The 22,602-nt window shown below is 38.4% G+C and overlaps 1 protein-coding gene across 4 annotated transcripts; it reads left to right on the top strand.

Annotated features, from left to right (window-relative positions):
- The first annotated feature begins 979 nt into the window (after positions 1–979).
- Positions 980–22,385, top strand: LOC103481241 (carnitine O-palmitoyltransferase 1, liver isoform). Of its 4 annotated transcripts, none has more exons than XM_008436599.3 (19): positions 985–1,142; positions 6,360–6,524; positions 7,848–7,987; positions 8,919–9,087; positions 9,860–9,961; positions 11,799–11,936; positions 12,123–12,200; positions 12,895–13,002; positions 14,412–14,496; positions 15,282–15,477; positions 15,559–15,747; positions 17,529–17,634; positions 17,708–17,824; positions 18,547–18,711; positions 19,436–19,564; positions 19,653–19,808; positions 19,885–19,998; positions 20,698–20,790; positions 21,151–22,385. In XM_008436599.3, exons 2-19 carry the CDS (start codon positions 6,384–6,386, stop codon positions 21,271–21,273), a joined length of 2,349 nt encoding a protein of 782 aa, XP_008434821.2. In that variant the 5' UTR covers positions 985–1,142; positions 6,360–6,383; the 3' UTR covers positions 21,274–22,385. The 4 variants fall into 4 exon arrangements, 3 of the variants coding, with proteins under 3 accessions (XP_081456288.1, XP_008434821.2, XP_008434820.2); XM_008436598.3 differs by lacking the exon at positions 14,412–14,496 and adding an exon at positions 14,012–14,099; XM_081600162.1 differs by lacking the exons at positions 15,559–15,747; positions 17,529–17,634; positions 17,708–17,824; ... (4 more) ...; positions 20,698–20,790; positions 21,151–22,385 and adding an exon at positions 14,012–14,099 and having other exon boundaries at positions 980–1,142; positions 15,282–15,417.
- The last annotated feature ends 217 nt before the right edge of the window (positions 22,386–22,602 follow it).

Here is a 22,602-nt window from a genome sequence, read left to right as displayed (position 1 = left end):
CTTAGTTACAAAGTTGTTTACCTTTCACTTTCTGTATCCAAGTGTTTTAATAATATGCTGTAACACTTAAAGCTACCACATATCCTTTTCTTTTTGTATGATTAAATTCTCTTTAGGTAGTTTGTCATCTAGAAAATAAGATGCCCTTGTCAGTTTTAGGTAGTTATTTAAATCAAGAATAATCTACCCTCATGAAACCAATCTTTCATAAGCACATGCCCGTGATGACATCACACAAGGTGAGTTTATATTTATTCCTTGTTTTTCCCCCTTTTTAGTTGTGTTTTTTAAATCAAATTCTACATTTAAAAGTGTTTACTTGTGTTCTGATTTGAGAATACCTTATTTAAGGAAATATAAACCACAATAAAAATGGTTCGTTAAGAGAATCAGGACAAAGGAGGACCAACATCTACAGTGATCATAATGAAGGCAAGCTATAGGAACTATGTAGTCTGGTTGATGTGTTTCATTAAGATGATTCTCCGCTGTTTCCTGCAGAACTGCTGCACCAGGGAGACAGACTCGACTTACATATATCTCCAGTACAGCCTGCCAGCATCATTCCAGTCAAAACTAAAAGGAATATCTATATAATAATGCATGCTATTGTTTTGTTATGATGGTGCTTTCAATTTCATCATGTTAATTTATCTATGGTACTTGAAGTCGCTTCTTTTTCCACAGAGAATGGCTATAAAAAGGTTGAAAGTTAACCAAAAATGTTATTGGAGAACTTTTAAACAATATATACTTTTTTTTCTTGAGATAGATTTGTGTATTACGAAATCAGTAAATCTATTGGGGTATGAAATGAATACTATTTATGTGATAAAAAAAATAGACAAATAAAGCCAGTGTTTTTTATATTATTATATCCAAAATGTACTATATTCAAACTTTTATCCAAAACTGAAATCGTGCGCTTCGGTTCAGGAGCGACCTTCAAATCTTAATTACCAAATTTCCGACACTCTTTGAAGGCAGCATCCACTCATCCGCGCGAGCATCTGTTGTGGAGCGCAGTCGCGGAGGAGGAAGGCTGAAAGCGACGGGACTCTTACCGGGGACGACGTCAGAAGTTAATAGTCTGTTCTCGCTTCACTGAATCCTGGACATTTCGCCTCCTTTAATAAAAACAGGTGAGTGAAAGACGCGTCGCGGGAGAGAGGCCGCATCTTTGGCAGAGCATTAGCAAACCTTATCAGTAGCCGTTTTGGGGCTGGGCGCTCCGGCTAGGCAACACTAGCATCAGCTAGCGTTGATTCGGCTGTCACTTTTAGCCACAGCTCGGTTTAACCGCCCTACATTGGTAAACGTATAAAACACCATTATGAATTTATTACCTCAGTAGCCAGACAAAGCGTTTCTGCTGCTCTTCTACATTAAAATCCACTTTACTTTGGGATGACTTAAGGAATGCGGTTGGTTTCATTGTCGGTTAGCCTGAATTACCTGTTAAAGCAATACCTGGCCCATCTTGACCAATAGAGTTGAAACATCAGCTGCTGTCAGTTGAAAATTCACTGATCCGAGCGACACTTGCTCCAGAAAGGCCAGAGCACATTACACTTGACTTATATCGTTTGATTGCCATTGAAAGAGCTTACACTCATATAATTATTCCTTCATGAATGGGGAACACCTATATTTCCACATAAAGCGAGTAATAAAATTATGAGGGCTCTGAATGTTACTGTAAGTGTTTTAAGTAGCCCATATGTTGTTAGCAATAATATAAGGACGTGTTTTTTTGCTTATTGACACAGTAATGGGAAGAGTCATGCCATAAATATGTGTAATTAACACTCAGGTCAGTAGATGTTTGTGGTTGTTTGTTGTTTTTTCCGTCTTCGTCTCTGAAAGGAAAGTTTAGTTAAGAGGTTTTGTTGAATCCACCCGGAGGCCATAAAACCAGACCCACACCTACAGATGCTGCTTTCCGGTTTACTTTGAAGTCTGACCTGCTTGTTCTGACTTTGACAGGTTAGGTTGTAGTACACAAGAGAAAAACATGGATTAGAGGTTGTTTGGTAGCTAAAGTAGTTCTAAACTCAACAGAAAAGCTGTCTCCATTTATGATGCATCACATCAGTTTTACTTATCAAAAAAATATGTTGTTAACCGGTACATTTCTAACCTAAATAGTGAGATTTTTTTTTATTTGCTGCATTTAACAAAGAAGAAAAAGAATGTAATTTTTTTTAGTATTTGAGCCAACCAAAGGACAATTAGCCAATTACAATTTCAATTGCTTTCCGCATCTCTACATGAAATTCAAGACTTCAATTTTAGCTTGTATTTGGCATCATTTAGCTTAATTCATCCTGACATTTTTTTGTTTATTCAAAATTGTAATTTTTTTAAGCTTAGTGCTACTTGGCTACTGTAAAGTCGTCTTGCTGCGTGTGAATTTAGATTTTTACTGTTGTTTGTTTGACCTGGAATGCATCTCTTGTGTATTTTTCCATGCAGACACCTTAGTGATCTAAATGCCTCGGAGGCATTTACCTTTGTCCCAGTTTATACAAGCCTTGCCCTCAGTTCTGCTAAAGGTGCCTCCCATCTGAGGTTGGGTTCTTGTAATTTTTCAGTTGTCCAATTTTTTAAATCTTGTATTATTCACACCTTTTATCCGGAACCTGCCGCTCCTTATGGAGCGGGTTATCCAAACCCTTGGTGCCGTTTTACATTTTGCCGCAATGGAACCACAAACTTTAATTTGCTTTATTGGGATTTCATGTGACAGACCAACACATAGTGGGGCTTATTTGTGAGGCAGAATGAAAATTGTATGTGTTTTGCACATTTTTTGCATTTCAGGTACATGTCTTTGTTGTGTTTTATTTATGTGTTTGAATTTACTTACATATTTAAATGAGTTTCTAAAGGTTCTATAAAGTCACCTTCCCTTTCATTTTGTTATTGTATTTGTTGACAAAATGTGTGCAGTTGTCATTTTAACCTTGTTTTGTATAACCTCTGTTTTCAACAAGACAAATTACTCATTGTTCAAGGACAACAGATGAAAAATATTCTTTTGGCTAATTCTGGTGCATTTGCAGAAATGCTGATTAATGTTCAATGTCCCTGCCAAGTAAATTAATACATTTCAAACTAAATAGATTATGTCAGGACACAGGTTGGCTGGAAACAGATGCATGCCACGTTTCTTTTAGATTTTTAATTAAAAGAAAAAAAACATAAAATCATGTATTGTTTTCCTTCTACAACAACATTATTCACTACTTTGTCTCACATAAAATCCACAAATGCACATCAGAGTTTCAGGCTTTATTAGGACAAAATGGGTCCCAATGTTTTAATATTTTAACCAGCTGCCCTATGCACAAACTCTTACCCACTTCTACTCTGAGATTGTTTAACGGCATACCAACCTGGAGCCTGTGTTGTTTTTTTAAAATATTGGTCAGTTTCTGAATTTAAAAGCTTTGCATCCTTTCTCAATTTTTGAGTTTGAAAATTCAATAAAACCACCTTCAGTCTCTTTCTTCTTTATCTTAAATTATTCACTGTCAAATATTTGTTTGACTTCTTGTTTCCTCCTCGCCGTATTAACGAAGCCACATCTGCAGCTTCATCAAAGCAGCGGCGTCTCTCTCAGACTGTATCAGCATCTCTGTGTTTCTGTCTGCTAACGCAGCGTCTCTGTGAGCGCTGAGGGGAAGCTCGACGAGGTAACCAGCGCTGAAATCTGCTGTTTGAAGTCGGCCATGTTACTACAACATGAAACACGTTGGTGCGAAACGCCTGAGCATCTGTTTTTCTTCATGTTGTTAATGGTGCTTCAACCTCAGGCCATTATCCATAACCTATTTATAAAGGGATAAAAAAAAATCTATTTCTTTTTGTGAAGAGAAGCAGGAATACCCCTGAACATTACGCTCCTGATCACATCAGCATCCAGTCAGTAGTTCCCAACTTAAATATGAGGTTTTCTGTTCAGCTTTGGCTAAATGTGCTTAAGCATGACAGACATTTAGAGTTTGTTGTGTCATCTAAATGTCCCTAAACAGGACACGGACCCAGGATCCAGTTTAACGCCAGCTGCTGCGTATTAGGGATGTGGCATAAAATTCATATCACGATATGTTATTAGGAAGGGTGGCGGTATGCGTTTAAATGCATACAACTGCGTGGCCTTGTGGATGTTATTTGTACGTAATGTTTGTAGCTTTTCTTGCATGCTGTCTGACCGTGACATCTGCTGCATTCCTCTTGAGCATCGGGCTAAGACCGCGGAAGGTTAAACGCCAACTAGGTCCAGATAATTTATGTTTTTTTGCATCTGAGTTTCTAATGAGCTCTTCCTTTGCGCTCGCAGTCGCTCTGCTTCCTGCTTCCTCTGTTTCAGCTGGTTATGTCAGCATTATCGCGGTTAGCCGGTAGACTACAGATCTCTCAGGACAAATTTCTATCTTTTCTACCGTATACCGTTTATATCGCATTCCTAGTCTTGCAGAAATATTCTCACATTTTGTGAGTTTACAGCAACAACTGTTAGTCTATTTGATTAAGATTTGAATGTCGTAGACCAATGAAAATAAGGGTATTGAGAAGTGAGAATAAAAATATAGATGTTTTCACAATGTGTTGCATATATAAATCCCATAAATGAGGCGTGCATGACAAATTAAACTGAGGTTGATCATTTCCATGTGGACAACAGTCGTTTAAAAAGTCGACATTTTTAAAAATGCTACAAAAATTATACATCAGTACAAAGTATTTATTGTGCACTACCTGCCACTTTTGCCTGTTTTCCCTGTCAAAGCTGAATGATTATTTTTGGTTCCAGAGACTAAATAATCCATTTTAATTATTGTTCTTTTGGTTGTTTTGTTTATTTATCTTGGATATTTTACATATTTTCCAGTTCCAGTGTTAAATATTCTTTATAAATTGAAGTTAATAAAGCATTAACATGCTATTATTACAGTAGTTGAAAATTATCTCAAAATGACAATATTATTGTTTATCACAAAATTTCTGGGACATATTTATTGTCCAGTTATGATAAGACCAGGCGTCCATTCATAACTCTGATGCCCCTAAATAAAATCCTGTCCAACCATTGCCTTTTTAAGTCATGTGGAAACTTCACACATAAATGAAAAGCAGCAGCATGGATCAGATGTTTGATTATAGATACTAGGATCTTAAATAAAACCCATTCTCTGCATTTCAATTCATTCCATCTATATAGAAACAGTTCACAACACATCGTCTCAGCAAACTTTACAATAAAAAGTCAGTTCAATTCAATTATTCTGAGTCAGTTACATCCATTTCAACTGATCCTCGTTATCAAAGGTTTGTTTATTGTTCAAATTGATAAATTAACAGCAGGACTTTGTTTTAAATGTTTGTACAATTTAAAAGAAGCTTAAAAATGCACCTTGAGGACATTCAGTGAGTCAATGACTGTTGATGAGAATTAATTATTAACAAAACCTAAGGAATGTCAAATATTTACATTATTTTCCTTTCCCTGTTCTTGTAGCTTGTGCTTGGTGTCCTGGTATTCATGTCATGAGTCCATCCATTTTCTTTACACCCTTGTCCCTTAGTGGGGTCAGGAGGTGCTGGTGCCTCTCCAGCTAACGTTTCGGGCGAGAGGCGGGGTCACCCTGGACAGGTCACCAGTCTGTCGCAGGGCAACACAGAGACACACAGGACACACAACCATGCACACACACATTCACACCTAAGGGCAATTTGGACAGACCAATTAACCTGACAGTCATGTTTTTGGACTGTGGGAGGAAACCGGAGTACCTGGAGAAAACCCACCATGCACAGGGAGAACATGCAAACTCCATGCAGAGAGACCGGGACCGGGAATCGAACCCAGAACCTTCTTGCTGCAAGGCAACAGCTCTACCAACTGCGCCACTGTGCAGCCCATTTCATGAGTCATTTCAAGGAATTCGGCTGATTAGAGTCGTCTTATCTGCTCATTTTGTTGAGTCTAAGCAGAAATTCAGATCAAACTTTGATGATCTCAAACTAAATCTTGCTATAACTGAGCTGTCTTCCCCTTTTGAAATTATGTTCTTTTTGATCTCAAAGAATCTCTTTGTCTTTCATCTGGACAGTGACATCAAATCTGAACAGATTCATGAGCCTCTGATCATCTGTCATGGTTTTACTGTCAGATATTTAGAAAGGATTGTTTACAGAATAGACTCATGTCAGAAGTTAACGATCTCTGAAGAATGTCAAGCATTTTTTCATGGCTGCTGTTTGCGCCTGAGGTCACTAGTTTTGGTATTTGTCTCGTCTGAGATGCTTTTTTTCCCTCTAATGTTTGCTGTGGTTGTGGATCTCTCCATCAGGTCCTCTGTCCGGCCGCTGTTACCATGGCGGAGGCCCACCAGGCTGTGGCCTTCCAGTTCACCGTCACTCCAGACGGCATCGACCTGCGGCTGTCCCACCAGGCGCTCTCTGAGATCTACCTCTCCGGGGTTCGCTCATGGAAGAAGCGCATCATCCGAGTCAAGGTAGAGGAGTGGTGAACTGCTAAAGCTTTTATTTTATTGCTGCCTTTTGGGGTATGTGACAAAACGGTTTAAAATAAGCAGGTCTTATTGAACTTCAGCCAGTTCTGATCTCATTTAAAACAGAAGTAAGATCACAGAGCAGTTGGAAGAGCAGCGGTGTCCAAAGTGTGGCCCGGGGGCCGTTTGTGGTCCCACATTTTAAATCGGTGTTGGTGAAATTTTCACCAGGGTTTTCAAAAAAATACAATAGATGTTTGAAATCTTAGAATGGAAACTGTAACATCCAGTTTATTAGGAATAGGGACCAAAAACATCCAGTGACTTTTACTGAAATGCAGGCTTGGGGATGCCTGTTTAATAAACTTGGGGAAAAAGTAAGAGTGAGCCATAAACAAACACTGTGACAATGCAAATGTAAATTTCTTTTTCATTTTTTTGTGCAGACAGAGTGAGCTCTGGGGTTTTTAGGGTGAGGGGAGGGATTGCACCATGTTTTTTTATTATTTTATTTGAATTTTTAAAGTGTTTTTTGTACGTCTGTATAACAGAAAATTATAATAAAATATTTGGGGTAAAAAGAGAGTGAGCCATAGACTGCTTGTTGCTAAAAAGACAAAAACAAATCCAGAAAAATAAATATAAAAATGTAGGATATGGTTTGGTGTTTTGTTTGTTTGTTGTTTTTTTTTATTGTTTTTAACCTGCAAGACCCTTTAAAGAACAACATAAATGTGACTGCTTTGCTTATTGCATTAAAATAGTATGTTTAGTTTCTTTATTTACTAAGTAATAATAATATAGTTTTTGCAATTTACGACTAAAAACACAAAAGGTTTTGTGGCTCCCTGCAGTAATTGCAACTTGACATTTGTGGCCAGAAAGTTTGGACACCCCTGAAATTGAGAATTATACTAATATTTTAAAGACACTTCAGTACCAATTCACACCAGCCCTGTTTAGCAGAAATGTTCTTTTCTTTTAGTCCTGATAGTTTTCTTGTCCTCTACCTTTTCCTGTTTTGAGTTTAAACTATTAAAAAACCTCCAGGAACACTGAGAAATTTTCACATTCAACATTTATAGTTATAGAACGTCTGGCTACCAATACTGTAACTATTTTCTCCTGAAATCATTAACACTGTTTAAATATACTTTATTGATTATCACAGGCCTGTAAATTCTAACTAATCTGCTCATTTGAAGGAAAAAATCAAATCTTTTTGGATGTACGGTTGATGTAGAGCTAAAAAAAAAAAACATTCAACACTGGCTTTCAGATCCAGAACAGAAAAACCATTTAATGTTTTTCCTTTCTCCTTAACAGAACAGAGTGATCTCAGGTGTGTATCCTGCCAGTCCTTCTTCTTGGCTGTTTGTGGTGATCGCCATCCTGGCCACCATGTACACGCGCTCCGACCCATCCATGGGACTCATAGCCAAGATACAGGAGCACCTGCCTGTCAGGTAACCGACTCCATCAGCCCATTCGGCGTTCATCAATATTACATAGAAATAGAAGCACATCTGTTGGATTATTTCCTGACTCAAAGAGCGGTTTAGATCAGGGCTGTCCAAAGTGCGTCCTGCGGGTTATTTACAGCCTTTGGTCAGATTTCAAAAGGATGTAGTGGCGAAGTTTTCACTGACGCCAGAAATATTAAAATGGAAAATGGAAAACATTCAGAGGATTTAACTAAAGTCCAGTTCACACCTATTAATAAACTTGTGAAAATAAAGAAACTGTTAGCAACTGTTCTCGTTCTTAAAACAACAAAAACAATCCAGAAAAATTTAGTTTATGTTGTTTTGTTTAACCTACAGGACCGTTTTTTGATTTAAACCTTTAATTTATACATCCCATCTACAGAAGTCCAACTATTTTGCTTATTTATTTAAAATATTGTGCGTTTAGTTTATTGTTAAATTAGCAGTTAAAAATAAAGTTTTTGCTATTAAAATTGTGAACCCTGGAGTTTTTTCAACTTGACATTTTTGGCTCCCATGCTAAAAAGTTTGGACGCCTCTGGTTTAGATTCACTTGGCTCCTTTTCCCCCCTCTTTCAGTTTGCTTCAAGCAATTTCTTATGTAATGATTAACAAAAACCTCAATTTAAAGGCAGTAAAGTGTAATAAACACTACAGCACAGTAGTGTTTATTACACTTTACTGCCTTTAAATTGAGCCACAGGTCGGATTTCTCATATTTACCATACAGATTCTCCATAAACATGCAGGCAGGAGAAACACAAAGCGGCTGCGTGTTGAAAAAGTAGATGAACAAATGTTCCGTCCACATTTAAATTCCTACATTTGCATAAAACCCTTTTTATAGATCTGGATGTTGTCAGGATGTTGCTTTGAAAGCGTGCTCACTGTGTTTCATTGTGGTTTGCAGCCAGATAAGTACGCAGTGCCAAGCGGTGGTGTCGGCGGTGGTCTTCAGCACGATGCTGTGGCTGCTGCTCATCTTCACCATGCGGCTCTGCCTCAAGCAGCTGCTCTCCTACCACCGCTGGATGTTCGAGCAGCACGGCAAGATGTCCACCACCACCAAAGTCTGGGTGGTCAGTTCTGCTTCCTCCTGCTAACCAACCAGTTCACCTGTTCTGATACTTTCTACAGCAGCTTTTGATAACTTTCGACTTACTGTGTCTATGTATTTAAAATGTCTATTATTTTGAGGGTATGACAGTAGGCCAGGTGTCTACGCACTTTCCACTCATCAAAAATTTACCTGTTCTTGTTATCAAATCAATAAAAATTCAAAGAATTTTATAGGAAAAAGCAAGAAAATGTCCTACTTTGAAAAGTAGAAAATTTGTAGGGGGAAAAAAAATCAGATTTTTTTGTTTGTTTGTTGTTTTTTGTAGAAAACTTTGTAGATTCATTTTTTAATCTACAAAGCATTGTTTGACTTTTCCAACTCAGACATATTGAGATTAATCTCAGAAATAGTCTAGAAAAAACAAGGACATTTTTGTATTCTCTTGTAACAGCAATTTCCTTGTTTTTATTGGAAAATTTCTGAGATTATTCTCAAAATTTTGGAGTTTATTTCTTGTACATTTATGACTTTTCAAAATCAGTATTGTCCTTGTTTTTTCTAGACTATTTCAACAAATTATTGACTTTTCAAACTGAAATTTCCTGTTTTTTTTCAAAAATAAAAAAATAATCTTAGATTAATCTCAAAATTAGAGTTTTCTTTAGAAATATGACAGAATATTACTCCTTTCCTATCTACAACACTCCCATACACTGTTGTATAAATGGGTCAAGTTAAACCCTGTAGTTGGGTCCATTTGCTCCAGTTTGGGTCTGTTTGTCTCGTTCCAGGCTCTGGTGCGGATCTTCTCTGGCAGGAAGCCGCTGCTCTACAGCTACCAGGGATCGCTGCCAAACCTGCCTGTTCCTGCCGTGAAGGACACAGTCAAGAGGGTGAGACATTATGATGCAGAGGAAATGATGTCTCTGATTACAAAAGACAAATAAAACACATTTTCTGTCCCATTTACAGCCAAATTCGAGTTTCTGTTCCAATATTTATCTTAATTTTAATTTTCCCCTCCAAAATACTTTCTTGGTTATCTTGCGTAAAGTGATATTTATTAACTGTATGTATAGTAAGCTCCACCTTTTCCCACTTATAGTCGACTGTATTTATGTTTATAATGTTATGGATTGTGTTGAAAATATAAGACTAATAGTTTTTTGTAGAGATGTGCCGATCAGGTTTTTTCCTGCCAATACCGATCACATAATTTTTTTTTATCATAAACACTACCGGTTACATTATGTGGAAAAAGGAACCATGGATTCACCTTAATTTAGACAAAAACTTGTTTTTAATAACTTTTTCCAAGAAGAAAACTAAACAAAACAGGCATTGTGCAAATTGTCCTGCTATCGGTAATACTATCTTTAACAGACTGATAACATATGAAGGCTCTGAAGAGGCTAAATAATGCAAAAAAGGCCCAATAAAACCTCTCAACATTGCCAAAAAAATTCAAGCTTCAATTTTCCGCCGCAACACGCAAACTTCCCCATTCACTCAGTGCGTTATAGTTCAACATCGCTTAGGATTTGTTGCTGCACGTTTGCCAGTGTGAAGGAAAGAGGAGACCAGCTGCACAGACAGGCTGCAAAATGAGATGCAGGTGATCGGTATCGGCAACAAGAGCCAATGATCGCCGATCACCAATCATACACTTTTTCACGGAAATCGGCCGATTATGATAGGTGGCCGATCGCTCGGCACACCTCTAGTTTCTTGCCAAAATTAGTCTTCATTTTAGAAAGGCTAATGCTAACTTGCTCTCTACTAATTCTTCTATTACAGATTTTCTTTTTTTATAGAAAAGTTTTAAATGTTGTGCTCTGCAGCTTCATAAACTTCCACATTATCTCTGATTGTCATCATTTTACTAACTTGGTGTAATAACATTCTTATGCTGCGTTGTGCACAGCCTATAATGCAGTTTATCAAGCTTTGCTTATGAAAATAGATCATGTGCTTTAAATTGGCTTTGCTGTTAAGTGTAGCTTCTTAATGACACATCGGGCTTGAGTGCAGATTAAATATGTTTTATTTTTTTTGTTCTGTTTTTCCAAACTGCTGCTCTCAGCCATTCTGCTGTTTCTTACTAAATGCTCTGATCTCTCCTACATCTAGCAACTGAATTGCTCAGTAGCTGTAATTACCTGCAGCCTTTCTGCTGTGAAAGGGGTCAACAACATATGATGGTGGCATTTTCAATACAGTTTTCACCAATGCTGGATGTTTACCAAGCTTGTTAGCTCTGCTAGCTGAAACAGCAGTTTTCTCTGTCTCTTCACAACCTGCATGAATTTTCCAGCTGATTTCCCAGATTTCCAAATCCAGGAGTTTTTCGTGACATGTTTGCTAAAAGCTTTGAAAGAATAAAACAAAATCAAGCTTCTTTAATCCTTTAATTTCTGAGTTGTTATAACTGTAACTCATGAAATGTGTTGCTTGAATGCCGGCTTCATTCTCCGTTCACTGCCGGTGTTTGTGTAACTCTTTCAATTTTTATGTGTTAAAATATCTATAGAAACATGAAATTGTTTGTTTATGTACCATTTATGACTTCCAGAATAAAATTAGCCTAATTATTCTCTAGTACTCTAATTTAAATGTATTTGACAGAAACCCATAAGCTGATAAAAAGGCAGATCTGTCTATAAAGTGACTTAAAAAGCTTTTATTCCTGTTTATCAGATCAAATAATACAGCCTGTCTTCTTCTCTGCAGTATCTTGAATCAGTGCGCCCCCTGGTGGACGATGCAGAGTACGAGCGCACAAACAAGCTGGCCTCTGAGTTCGAGAGCAGCCTGGGTAAACGCCTGCAGTGGTACCTCAAACTCAAAGCGCTCTGGGCCTCAAACTACGTGAGTGACGCTCCATCAAAGCGTGGCTACTTGGATGTTCAAGTGAAAGGGAAAAAAGAAATTCTATTAATAATGAATAGATTTGCAGGATTTCTGTGGTTTGAATTATTTATCTTGTCTAAATAAATAATACATTTGTGATGTCTGCTGTGTAGCTCTCTGAATGAATGTTTTTGCACGTTTCAGGTTAGTGACTGGTGGGAGGAATACGTCTATCTACGAGGACGGAGCCCCATCATGGTCAACAGTAACTACTATGGAATGGTATTTGCATTTAAAAATAGATATGTCTTTTATAGAAACTACAGTTTTTATGAAGAAAATGCTTCTGTGAATCGACTTCATCGACCACTGAAAGCAAGAGATTAGAATCTTTATTGATCTAAAAGCAGATTTGACAGAAATAATTATAATATTCTTAACAATATGATGCTGGACTAGAACTTCATTGGTTCAACATTATTTAAGACATTCCTACAATTTATAATTGCTCATCTAGTACCTGAGGGATCCTGCAGGGGTCAGTGTTGGGCCTTAAATAATCTACAGATACATTCATTTTGAGTCTTTGCAGGTTATATATGTATATTTATTTATTTTTTTATTACATGCCTGTCAGACACGTAATGAAAGATCAAATTAGCATTTCAAAAATCCAATCAAATTTATATACATATATTTTTTGAAGCCCCAGTGAGCCGAGGGAAGTTTTTATTTGTATTTTTTTGTCTTATCGCTGTTTGAGGACGTCTCTTGTGCGTCAGATTTAGAGGTTTACAGGAAACGGACGAATACAAAGGTTCCGACTCCAGACTTCTGAATGATTTTTCTGACAGTTTTATGGTGTCATTTTGTTTGATCTGTGAACTAAAAAATGCCTTTAAATTAACATGTAAAAATCTATGTAATTTTAATCTAATGAGCTTGTTAAGCCACTGGTTTCTCCTTCGCTCCTCAGGACTTCCAGTATGTGACTCCTACTCCCATCCAGGCAGCCAGAGCCGGGAACACCATCCACGCCTTCTTCCTGTACCGCAGGAAACTCAACAAAGAGGAGATTAAACCTGTAGGTTTAGACCTCCTTTACTCATGTTTTATTTGTTGGTTTGTTCTTTTGCTGTGGCAGCAGATCTTTTGGGATGTTTTCTGCTGCTAAAGTGTATTACATGTATAAAGTCCTCACACTTTACTGCTGGGGTGTCCAAACATTTTGACACGGGGGCCAAATATGTCAAGTTGCTACTACAGCAGCGACGGCAAAATATTTAGTATTTTAAATTATTCAATGTAAAAAAACTATTGTATTTTTTTATTTTTGCTTGGTAAATAAACAAACTAAACGTAATATTTTAATGCAGTAAGCAAAGCAGGACGATTTCTGCTGTTCTCTGTAGATCTAAAGGGTCTTACAGGTTTGCCAGATTTAAAACAATCACAGAATCAAAACAAAGCAGCAAACTGTACCCTAAATGTTTTATCTTTTTCTGTTTTTTTTTGTCTTTTTAGCGACAAAACGGGCATCTCCAAGCCTGCAATTTAGTAAAACCCACTGGATGTTTTTGGTCCCTATTACAGATAAACTGGATGAATACTTTGTGTTGCACATTACATTTTCCATTTTAAGACTTTAAACGTATTGTTTGTTTTTTTTACAGCCTGGCATCAGTGAAAATTTCACCCAAACTGATATAATATGTGGATTTGCAACAACTGCCTGAACCAGAAAACCAATTTTTAGGCTTTTAACTGAACTGTGGTCAAGTCAACGGGCCGCTCTAAGTGGTGCAGAGGGCTGCAAATGGCCCCCGGGCCACACTTTGGACACCCCTGCTTTAATGTCTGCCCATCATTCAGCTCTTGGTTGTTTTTCATCATTTATAGCAGATCTGGATCTTGATTTATTACAGATTTCATGTTTGAGACATTTCCCTCACAGTCTCATCCCATGTTCATCTCTCTACTTTCTCTTTGAATCTTTTCTTTCATCTTTTCCTTTCTCTTTCTCTCATGGTTTAAATGTTAAACCTGCATCGCTCTGTTGTTTCCACGCCTTCGTGTCCTCCTCCGTTTCCCAGAGTCGCGTCCCCGGCACCGTCATTCCTCTGTGCTCAGCTCAGTGTGAGAGGATTTACAACACCACACGAATTCCCGGGGAGGAGACGGGTAAACGGATTAAAACACACGCGTCGGGACCCAGAAGTGCCGAGTTTTGGTTCTGAGTAAAACAAAAGAATCAGAGAAACGCTGGGGGGTTGTTTCAGGCTCTGCTGAGGATGGCGTTCGGTGCTTCAAGCGGTGTCTCCTCCGTCACTTCTCACCTGTCTGCTTCTGAAAGGTGGTCTGTCTTTAACTGATGTCTTATTCTCTTCTCTTCATCACTCCATTTCTTCCTTCCTCTCCATCCCAACGCTCTTTCCTCTCTTTCCTCTGCTGCCGTCTTGGTTTGCTCTGGCCGCCTCTCTCCGTTCTGCTCAGTGGTTGTTGAGGTCTGCAGTTCCTTGCTGCTCCTATCAGTTTGAGCGGATGTTTGACACTTGTCGAATCCCCGGAGCGCTAACAGGTAGTTTTTATATTTTCACATAAGCTGCTCTCTCCTTTAAATGCAGGATGGTTTTTACCATCTGTGCCATTCTCACTCGTTCTTGTCCATTGTGCTAATATGCTAATATACTAAACATTTCATATTGTCACTTTCCTAAAATAAAGGTACTTTTTTTTTAAATTTTTTTTGGGGCAAAAGTTATTTTTTTCTTTGGTCTACATCTTTTAGCAAAAAAAAGTGGTGATTTTTCTTTTTGTTTTTGTGGTTTTTTTCTTCAAAAATCACCTTTAATAAAAAATTACTGAGGCCGTTATTTCAGGAAGGTGACAACAAATCCCTAAGAGAGGTTTGAAAGCTCAGGATTATGCTTCTGCAGATAGAAATACATTTTATTTTAAGGCTTTTTATACATTTTTACCTCCAACTACGATAGTGAGCTTTAGGAACGAAGTAATGTAGGCGACTAACAGCATAATGACTCCATAAGGTGTTTCCTTTATAACTGTGATTATGATTTTATAAATAATAATAAAAACGTACTTATGTTTATGAATTTGAAACTAAAAACTACATTTGAAATGATTTACCTTATAGTTTTTACTCTAAATCCACATTGAGTGTTAATTTAATGTTTACAATATAAAAGTAAATATATAAGATTTTATTTTTGTTGCACAATCTCAGTTGTTATGTTGCATAATCAGGAAAATTCAAACCCAGAATAGTTTAGATATTTCAAAATCCTAAACACACAAACATCCACCAACTCTGCTGCAGCGTCCGTCTTCTTTGCTTCCTCATAGATTCTGTTCAGCACTGGGAGGACAGCGACTACATCGCGGTTTACCACAAAGGTCGATACTTCCGCCTCCGGGTCTACCAGGCCGGCAGGATCCTGTCGCCCCGGGAGATCGAGTTCCAGATTCAGCGGATCCTCGACGACCCGACGCTGCCGGCCAAAGGAGAGGCCAAACTCGGAGCTCTTACGGCCGGGGAAAGGTGAGTTCAAGAAGCCAAAGATTTTCTAAATCTGACCACACCGTTTGTGGAATCTCACTTTTTCCTTTGAATGCCAACCAGAATCGCCTGGGCGAAAGCCAGGCGGGAGTATTTCAGCAGCGGCGTCAATAAACGCTCTCTCGACTGCATCGAGAGGGCGGCCTTCTTTGTGGCGCTGGATGATGACGAGCGAGGCATGATGGCCGACAATTCGCCAGAAGGTCTGGACCGCTACGCCAAGTCCTTGTTGCACGGAAACTGTTACGACAGGTAAAAGACAGCTTGAATCACAAAATGACACAAACTTGTCACAAATGCAAATGAATCTTTTCTGTTTTTAAGTAGGGCAAAATTACTACAAACATATTAAAATCTTCCTGTAATGGAAAACGTTTGAAGCAAGTAAACGCATTAATCTGTTAATAAATAGGAAGACATCCATTCAGTGAACTTTACTCCTCAGAAGCAGACTTTGGTTGCACCAGAATATTTTACACCTTTAAGGAAACTTTGCATTAAAAATGTCACCATTTACTGAATGATGTCTTCATAATGTCACAGCAGTCAGACATTATGAAGACAGACATTCGTGAAGACAGTCAGACATTCGTGAAGACAGTCAGGCATTCGTGAAGACAGTCAGGCATTATGTAGACAGACAGACATTCGTGTAGACAGTCAGGCATTCGTAAAGACAGTCAGGCATTACGTATACAGACAGACATTCGTGAAGACAGTCAGGCATTCGTGAAGACAGTCAGGCATTATGTAGACAGACAGACATTCATGTAGACAGACAGACATTCGTGTAGACAGTCAGGCATTATGTAGACAGACAGACATTCATGTAGACAGACAGACATTCGTGTAGACAGTCAGGCATTCGTAAAGACAGTCAGGCATTATGTAGACAGACATTCGTGAAGACAGTCAGGCATTATGTAGACAGACAGACATTCATGTAGACAGACAGACATTCGTGAAGACAGTCAGGCATTCGTGAAGACAGTCAGGCATTCGTGAAGACAGTCAGGCATTCGTGAAGACAGTCAGGCATTCGTGAAGACAGTCAGACATTCGTGAAGACAGTCAGGCATTCGTGAAGACAGTCAGGCATTCGTGAAGACAGTCAGGCATTCGTGAAGACAGTCAGGCATTCGTGAAGACAGTCAGGCATTATGTAGACAGACAGACATTCGTGAAGACAGTCAGGCATTCGTGAAGACAGTCAGGCATTCGTGAAGACAGTCAGGCATTCGTGAAGACAGTCAGGCATTCGTGAAGACAGTCAGGCATTCGTGAAGACAGTCAGGCATTCGTGAAGACAGTCAGGCATTCGTGAAGACAGCCAGGCATTCGTGAAGACAGCCAGGCATTCGTGAAGACAGTCAGGCATTATGAAATCTCCTTCATTTTCATGATGCTGTCATGTCGGTATCCTTGGGTATATAATGACTTACTTATCCCTTTGTACAAAAAGTGTAACTACTTCATTTGAATAATTATTTGCTTGTTGTGTTAAGAAGATAAAGAAGGTCATATTATGATTTCTTTATGATGGCGAAATCGTATACAGCTCTGGAATAAATTAAAAGCTCTCTGCACCAAACCCCATTGAAAACCTGCTGGTTTTTCCACCAAATGCTGATTTCTGAGTTAAACATTAGTGTTGCTGTTTCTAAATGAACTTGTTTTCTCTGCATTATTTGAGGTCTGAAAGCTCTGCATCTTTTTTCTTATTTTGTCAATTTCTTATTTTCTGCAGATAAATACTAAATTTTTGCTTTGAGTTTCAGACATGCTGTCAGTAGATCATAGAATAAAAGGACAACGTTCATTTAACTCCAACATAAACCTACACAAAGTAAAATCAGAGAAACTTACAATTTCAAGTGGCCTCTTAATTTTTTCCAGTGCTGTATTTTTTTCAGACATGACGATTTTGATCTGTGTGACAAAAAGTTTGGACCCCCCCCTTTAAAGTAAAAGCTTAAAGTAAACCCAGTTGTTGTAGTTAAACTTCCTCAGGTGTTCATGTCGGTCTCTTCCAGGTGGTTCGATAAATCCTTTACAGTCGTTTACTACAAGAATGGGAAGAGCGGGATCAACGCGGAGCACTCGTGGGCGGACGCGCCGGTGGTCGCCCATGTGTGGGAGGTGAGGACGATTCGCCGTGTGATGCTGTCTGACTCCAGCCAATCGGCTCGCAGTAAACGCTGTGTGTTTGCAGTACGTTCTCGCTGCCGACAGCTTCCAGCTCGGCTACAACGAAGAGGGACACTGCAAGGGAGCGGTCGACTCGTCGCTGCCTCCACCGCAGAAACTCGGCTGGGAAATTCCCTCAGAGGTTCGATGATCCGTCCGTTTCTTACTGGTTTTACAGACGATGCTGTGAAACGTGGAGGCAGGAGGGTTTTATTAAGAGACAAACCTGGGAAATTGATGCAAAAGTGAAAAAGAAAATACCTATGTAATTATCAATGTTTGCAAAGTTGCAATTACAAAAACTGGTTTAGATATGATTTTTATTAGGATGTGATGGGGTGGGACGATTAGGCTTAAAAATAAAATCTCTCATTTTTTTTGTACCAACTATGATTTTAGTTGGGTTTTTTTATTATTTCCAGATTTCTTTTCTGAAAAAGAAATTGCAGAAAATATTTTCTAAAAGTGGATTTTATATCAATCATCCCTGTGAATTGCAGAATTCAGAATATTAGCTGAAAAAAGGCACAATTTTACCATAAAAAATCTTAAAATGATGAGAAAATTTGTTTTAATGAGAAAAAAAGCTCATTAGTTATCAGTGTTACTTATAATAATTTGATGCAGATAAGTTAAAGTAATTCCTATTAAATATTACCTGTAAAACTTTGATCAACATTTCTCATTTTAGTTTTTTTGTTATTTTTCATGTTGGAGTAAAAATACGACTTTGTGATTCTCTTAATTAAGGAAAATTAAAAATATTCTATAGAGTTGTCCAGCATAGATTTTAGATCTCAGCTAAAGTCAGATTAAAGTTTAACAAAGCTGTCTTTAGTTAACCGTCTCCGTCTCCTGTCTCAGTGCCAGGAGCAGATCTCCCGCTCTCTGGCGGTCGCCCAGGCTCTGGCTGACGACGTCGACTTCCATGTTTTCTCCTTCCGAGAATTCGGCAAAGGAAAGATCAAGAAGTGCCGCGTCAGTCCTGATGCTTTTGTACAGATGGCTCTTCAGCTGGCTTACTTCAGGGTGAGTCCACACACACACACACACACACACACACACACACACACACACACACACACACACACACACACACATCTAAAGTCATATCGAGTCGTTTTGCTGTTAAATGCGTTCTGACTAAAACCAGGAAGATGGAGTACATCACCCCAGTTCTCCCTGCAGCTCAGAGAATAGACTTTAAAATACTGTTGTTAGTTTATAAACCACTGATTGGCTTGGCAACAAAATACATTAAGGATCTGCTGCTGTTGTATCAACCTTCCAGAGCTCTCGGGTCTTTTGGTTCTGGTCCAGAACCAAAATAGAGAAGCAGCATTCAGCTTCTATGCACCACAAATCTGGAACAAACGTCCAAAAAACGGTAAAACTGCTGAACCGCTAGACTGAAACCCCGGCTGTTTAGTGAAAAACTAGCCAACATTTTGATGTCTTACGACTGAATGTGGTAAAATGTAATGTTTCAGTTGTTGATTTTAGTGCTTTTATGATGTAAAGCACTTTGAACTGCCTTGTTGCTGAAATGTGCTTTACAAATAAACTTTAAATGAACACTGAGAGCAAAGAAAACTGCAGCAGGAGCTTTGTGACCCGTTCCAGACTGATAAATGTCAGGGATTTAGTTTTTTAGGTCGGTGCCTCATCTTTCCTGATAGTTTTTTGCTCACTTCACGTTGTCAGACAGGTTCTGGTTAAGTAAAGGTTGGCTGTGGTTTGTTTCCCGGTCCAGGATCGAGGGACGTTCTGTTTGACGTACGAAGCGTCCATGACCCGCCTGTTCCGGGAGGGCAGGACGGAGACGGTTCGCTCCTGCTCCAGCGAGAGCAGCGCCTTCGTTCGAGCGCTAGAAGGCGGAGAGGTGAGGACGTCGTGCTACAGCTGCTTCTCTACTTGGTAGTTTTCCTTGTAAACCAATCAGTTTCTGTTGTTTTAACACGTGTGATCAGCCAGCAGACGTGTGCCGGCGTTTGTTCCGCGCCGCATCGGAAAAACACCAACAGCTGTACCGAATGGCGATGACCGGCGCCGGGATCGACCGGCACCTGTTCTGCCTCTACGTGGTTTCCAAATACCTGGGAGTGGACTCTCCCTTCTTGAAAGAGGTTTGTGTTCAGTTTGAGTCATTTCCTCCAGAAGGCTGCGCCTGAGGCCAGGTTGACTGAAAACGGTTTGTTTCAGGTTCTGTCTGAGCCGTGGAGGCTGTCGACGAGTCAGACTCCCGTCCAGCAGGCGGAGCTGTTCGACTTGGTCAACTACCCAGAGTACATCTCCTGTGGAGGCGGCTTTGGACCCGTCAGTATCGTCCTCCGTGCCTTAGAAACACAAAGTACAATACTAAAAGAGAGATTAATCGCAGAAATTTTATAGAAAAAAAAAACGTGAATTTCTGAGTTTTAAAAATCAAAAAGGTTTTGTTTTTTTTCTGAAATTAATCTCAAAATTTTAGTTTTTTGGGGAACATTTTTTACTTTTCAAATGCATAAATCTCAGATTTTATTTCTGAATATTTGTGAGAATAATCTCAAGATTTTTTTTTTCTTTTGAAATCCAGAAATTTCCTACCTTTGTTTTTTTTTATTTTTGTTTTTTAAATGTGAGTTTTTCTCTAGAACATGTTTTACTTTTCAAACTCTAAATTTGTGGCTTCTTATTGTTTTTTTTTTTTATTAATTAAATTAATCTCAAAATTTGTGAATTTTTTTCTTTTCCTTTTGAAACTCAGAAATTTCCTACATTTTTGAAAATTTCTGAGATTAACCTTAAAATTAGTTTAAACTCATAAATTTCCAATTTTGTTTCCAGAAAATGTCTGAGATTAATCTCAAATTTTCAGCGTCTCTTTGGCAGGAATTTAATCCTTTTTATTTCTATCTACAAACATATAGTGTTTTATCAGGTGTTTTATTGTCGTTATTAAACGTTTTTCACTCGCTGCCTCATTAATATCGTTTTTTCATCATCCTGAGTGTAACTGTGATCCGTCTCTTTCAGGTGGCCGATGATGGTTATGGAGTTTCTTACATGTTTTTGGCAGACAACATGATTAATTTCCACATCTCATGTAAACACTCGTGTTCTGACACTGTGAGTTTAACTTAAATTTCATTCATTTAATTTAGTCGGTGCTCTGGAAATCACAAAATCTTAGCAAGTATTTTTAGTTTAGTTTTTAGTGTCTTAGTTCTGTCTTAATTCGAGTCTACTAACTTACAAGGAACTTTTCAGCTTATTTATTACGAATAGAGGATTTATTTTACTTTAGATTCAGAAGTTATAGATTTCTGTCCGGTTTTGGCTTCATTACGGTTCTGAGTTTGTTTTTTTTCAGCGATTAATTGATTCCTTAATTAATTGACTATTATTTAAATCATGATTAAGCCCTGCAGGATTCAGTTTAGTTTTGTTTTCTCTTCTCTCTAATGGAAATGTTTGCCTGCCCTGCAGGACGCCCATGTCTTCGGCAGTAAGATCAGGGCAGCCATGCACGATCTGCTCCACCTGCTGGACCCCGTCTACAAGGAGCCCAACAAGGAGCCGAGCAACGCCGAGGTCAAGAAAGACAAGTAGACGCAAAGGATGCTGGGAAAACCGTGTGGAAACATTGAGTTGTTCTTCACATGGTGGGACCTGTACCGTCAGGTGGAGGATTCTCGTTTTTCTTGTTTAAATAGTTTCTTTGAATGGCGTAGAACGATGAAGATTATGTTTTTATCGACGCGGCTGTAACTTTGTGTGTGTGAGTGTGTGTGTGTGTGGAGAAAGAAAATGTGCACAACTAGTTTAACAAAATGAAGCTATATAATATTTATCTTGATGTTTGGTCATTATAATTTAAAATATAGAGCCAGTTTCTCATCCAAACCCGTCCAGCGCTGGGACAGAAGATCCTGAAGTCGCTCCACTGCAGGGAATAATCCGTTTGACTTTCCGTTGCGTGAAGTAAAGCCGCGGACTTTCTCCGGTTTGAGTGAGAAGTTTTGCTTGTGAGGTTTTAAGGTGAAAGGGAAAACGTCATTTTCTACCATGTCGAAGTGGGAGCCTTTGTTTTGAAAAGCTCAGAAGTCTGTGACTTCCTTCCTGTTTGTGTAAATCAGATTTTTATATAAACTAATATAAAATCAGTAGATGATCTCGAGTGCCAGGTGGGTTATCCATGTGTTTCTATTACAGTTCTGTTTCATTTTCACTGCTGTTTTAGTTTTTTTACGTGTGTTAAATTAGTGCCATAACGAGGCAAACTATATTTTTCTGGGTCCGTTGTGACATCAGCCAGCAGTGCTGCTCTCCAGATGTCCATCAGATGTTGAATATATTTCCAGGTTTCTGTTACTTGATGACCTTCTTTGTTTTTCACCCTTACACAAATCACTTTGTCTTATTGGTTTATTATTGCTATTGTAATGCTTTTTAATGCAACATTATAAGGGAACATTAAAACATTCTTAAGAAAAACAGAAAAGCTTTGAATTTCTTTCTGTTTGGATTCGGGATGTGGAGAAACACGGTAGAGGAAGCATCATGCTGATACTCGACGATGTCTTTCTGCTGGTCACTGAACTTTAGTTTAAAGCTGAAACGATTAATCATGATTAATCAATTACTTATTCATTGCTAACTGGGATATAAAGACTGATAAAGGCCATCTGCTGACAAAACTGAAAAAATTTACATTTGCACTTGTAGATATATTCTACCCAGAATTCCTCAAATTGTATTGTTTTAGTTTCACTTTGTTCAAATTTTGTGAAATCACCAGTTTTAAAAATAAAAATAGATTCAGTTTTCACAGGTTTATTAATGCAACATGTGCATAACATTTCCAAAATAAAAATTAAATATGCTGTCTAATAATTACTCATTTTATGAAGTTTATTTTTTTGTTCTCTAGGATGCAAA

Source organism: Poecilia reticulata, chromosome 19 (genome assembly GCF_904066995.2).
Source record: "Poecilia reticulata chromosome 19, P_reticulata-male-v2, whole genome shotgun sequence".
Taxonomy (NCBI): domain Eukaryota; kingdom Metazoa; phylum Chordata; class Actinopteri; order Cyprinodontiformes; family Poeciliidae; genus Poecilia; species Poecilia reticulata.
This window is presented reverse-complemented; position numbering and strand designations above follow the sequence as displayed.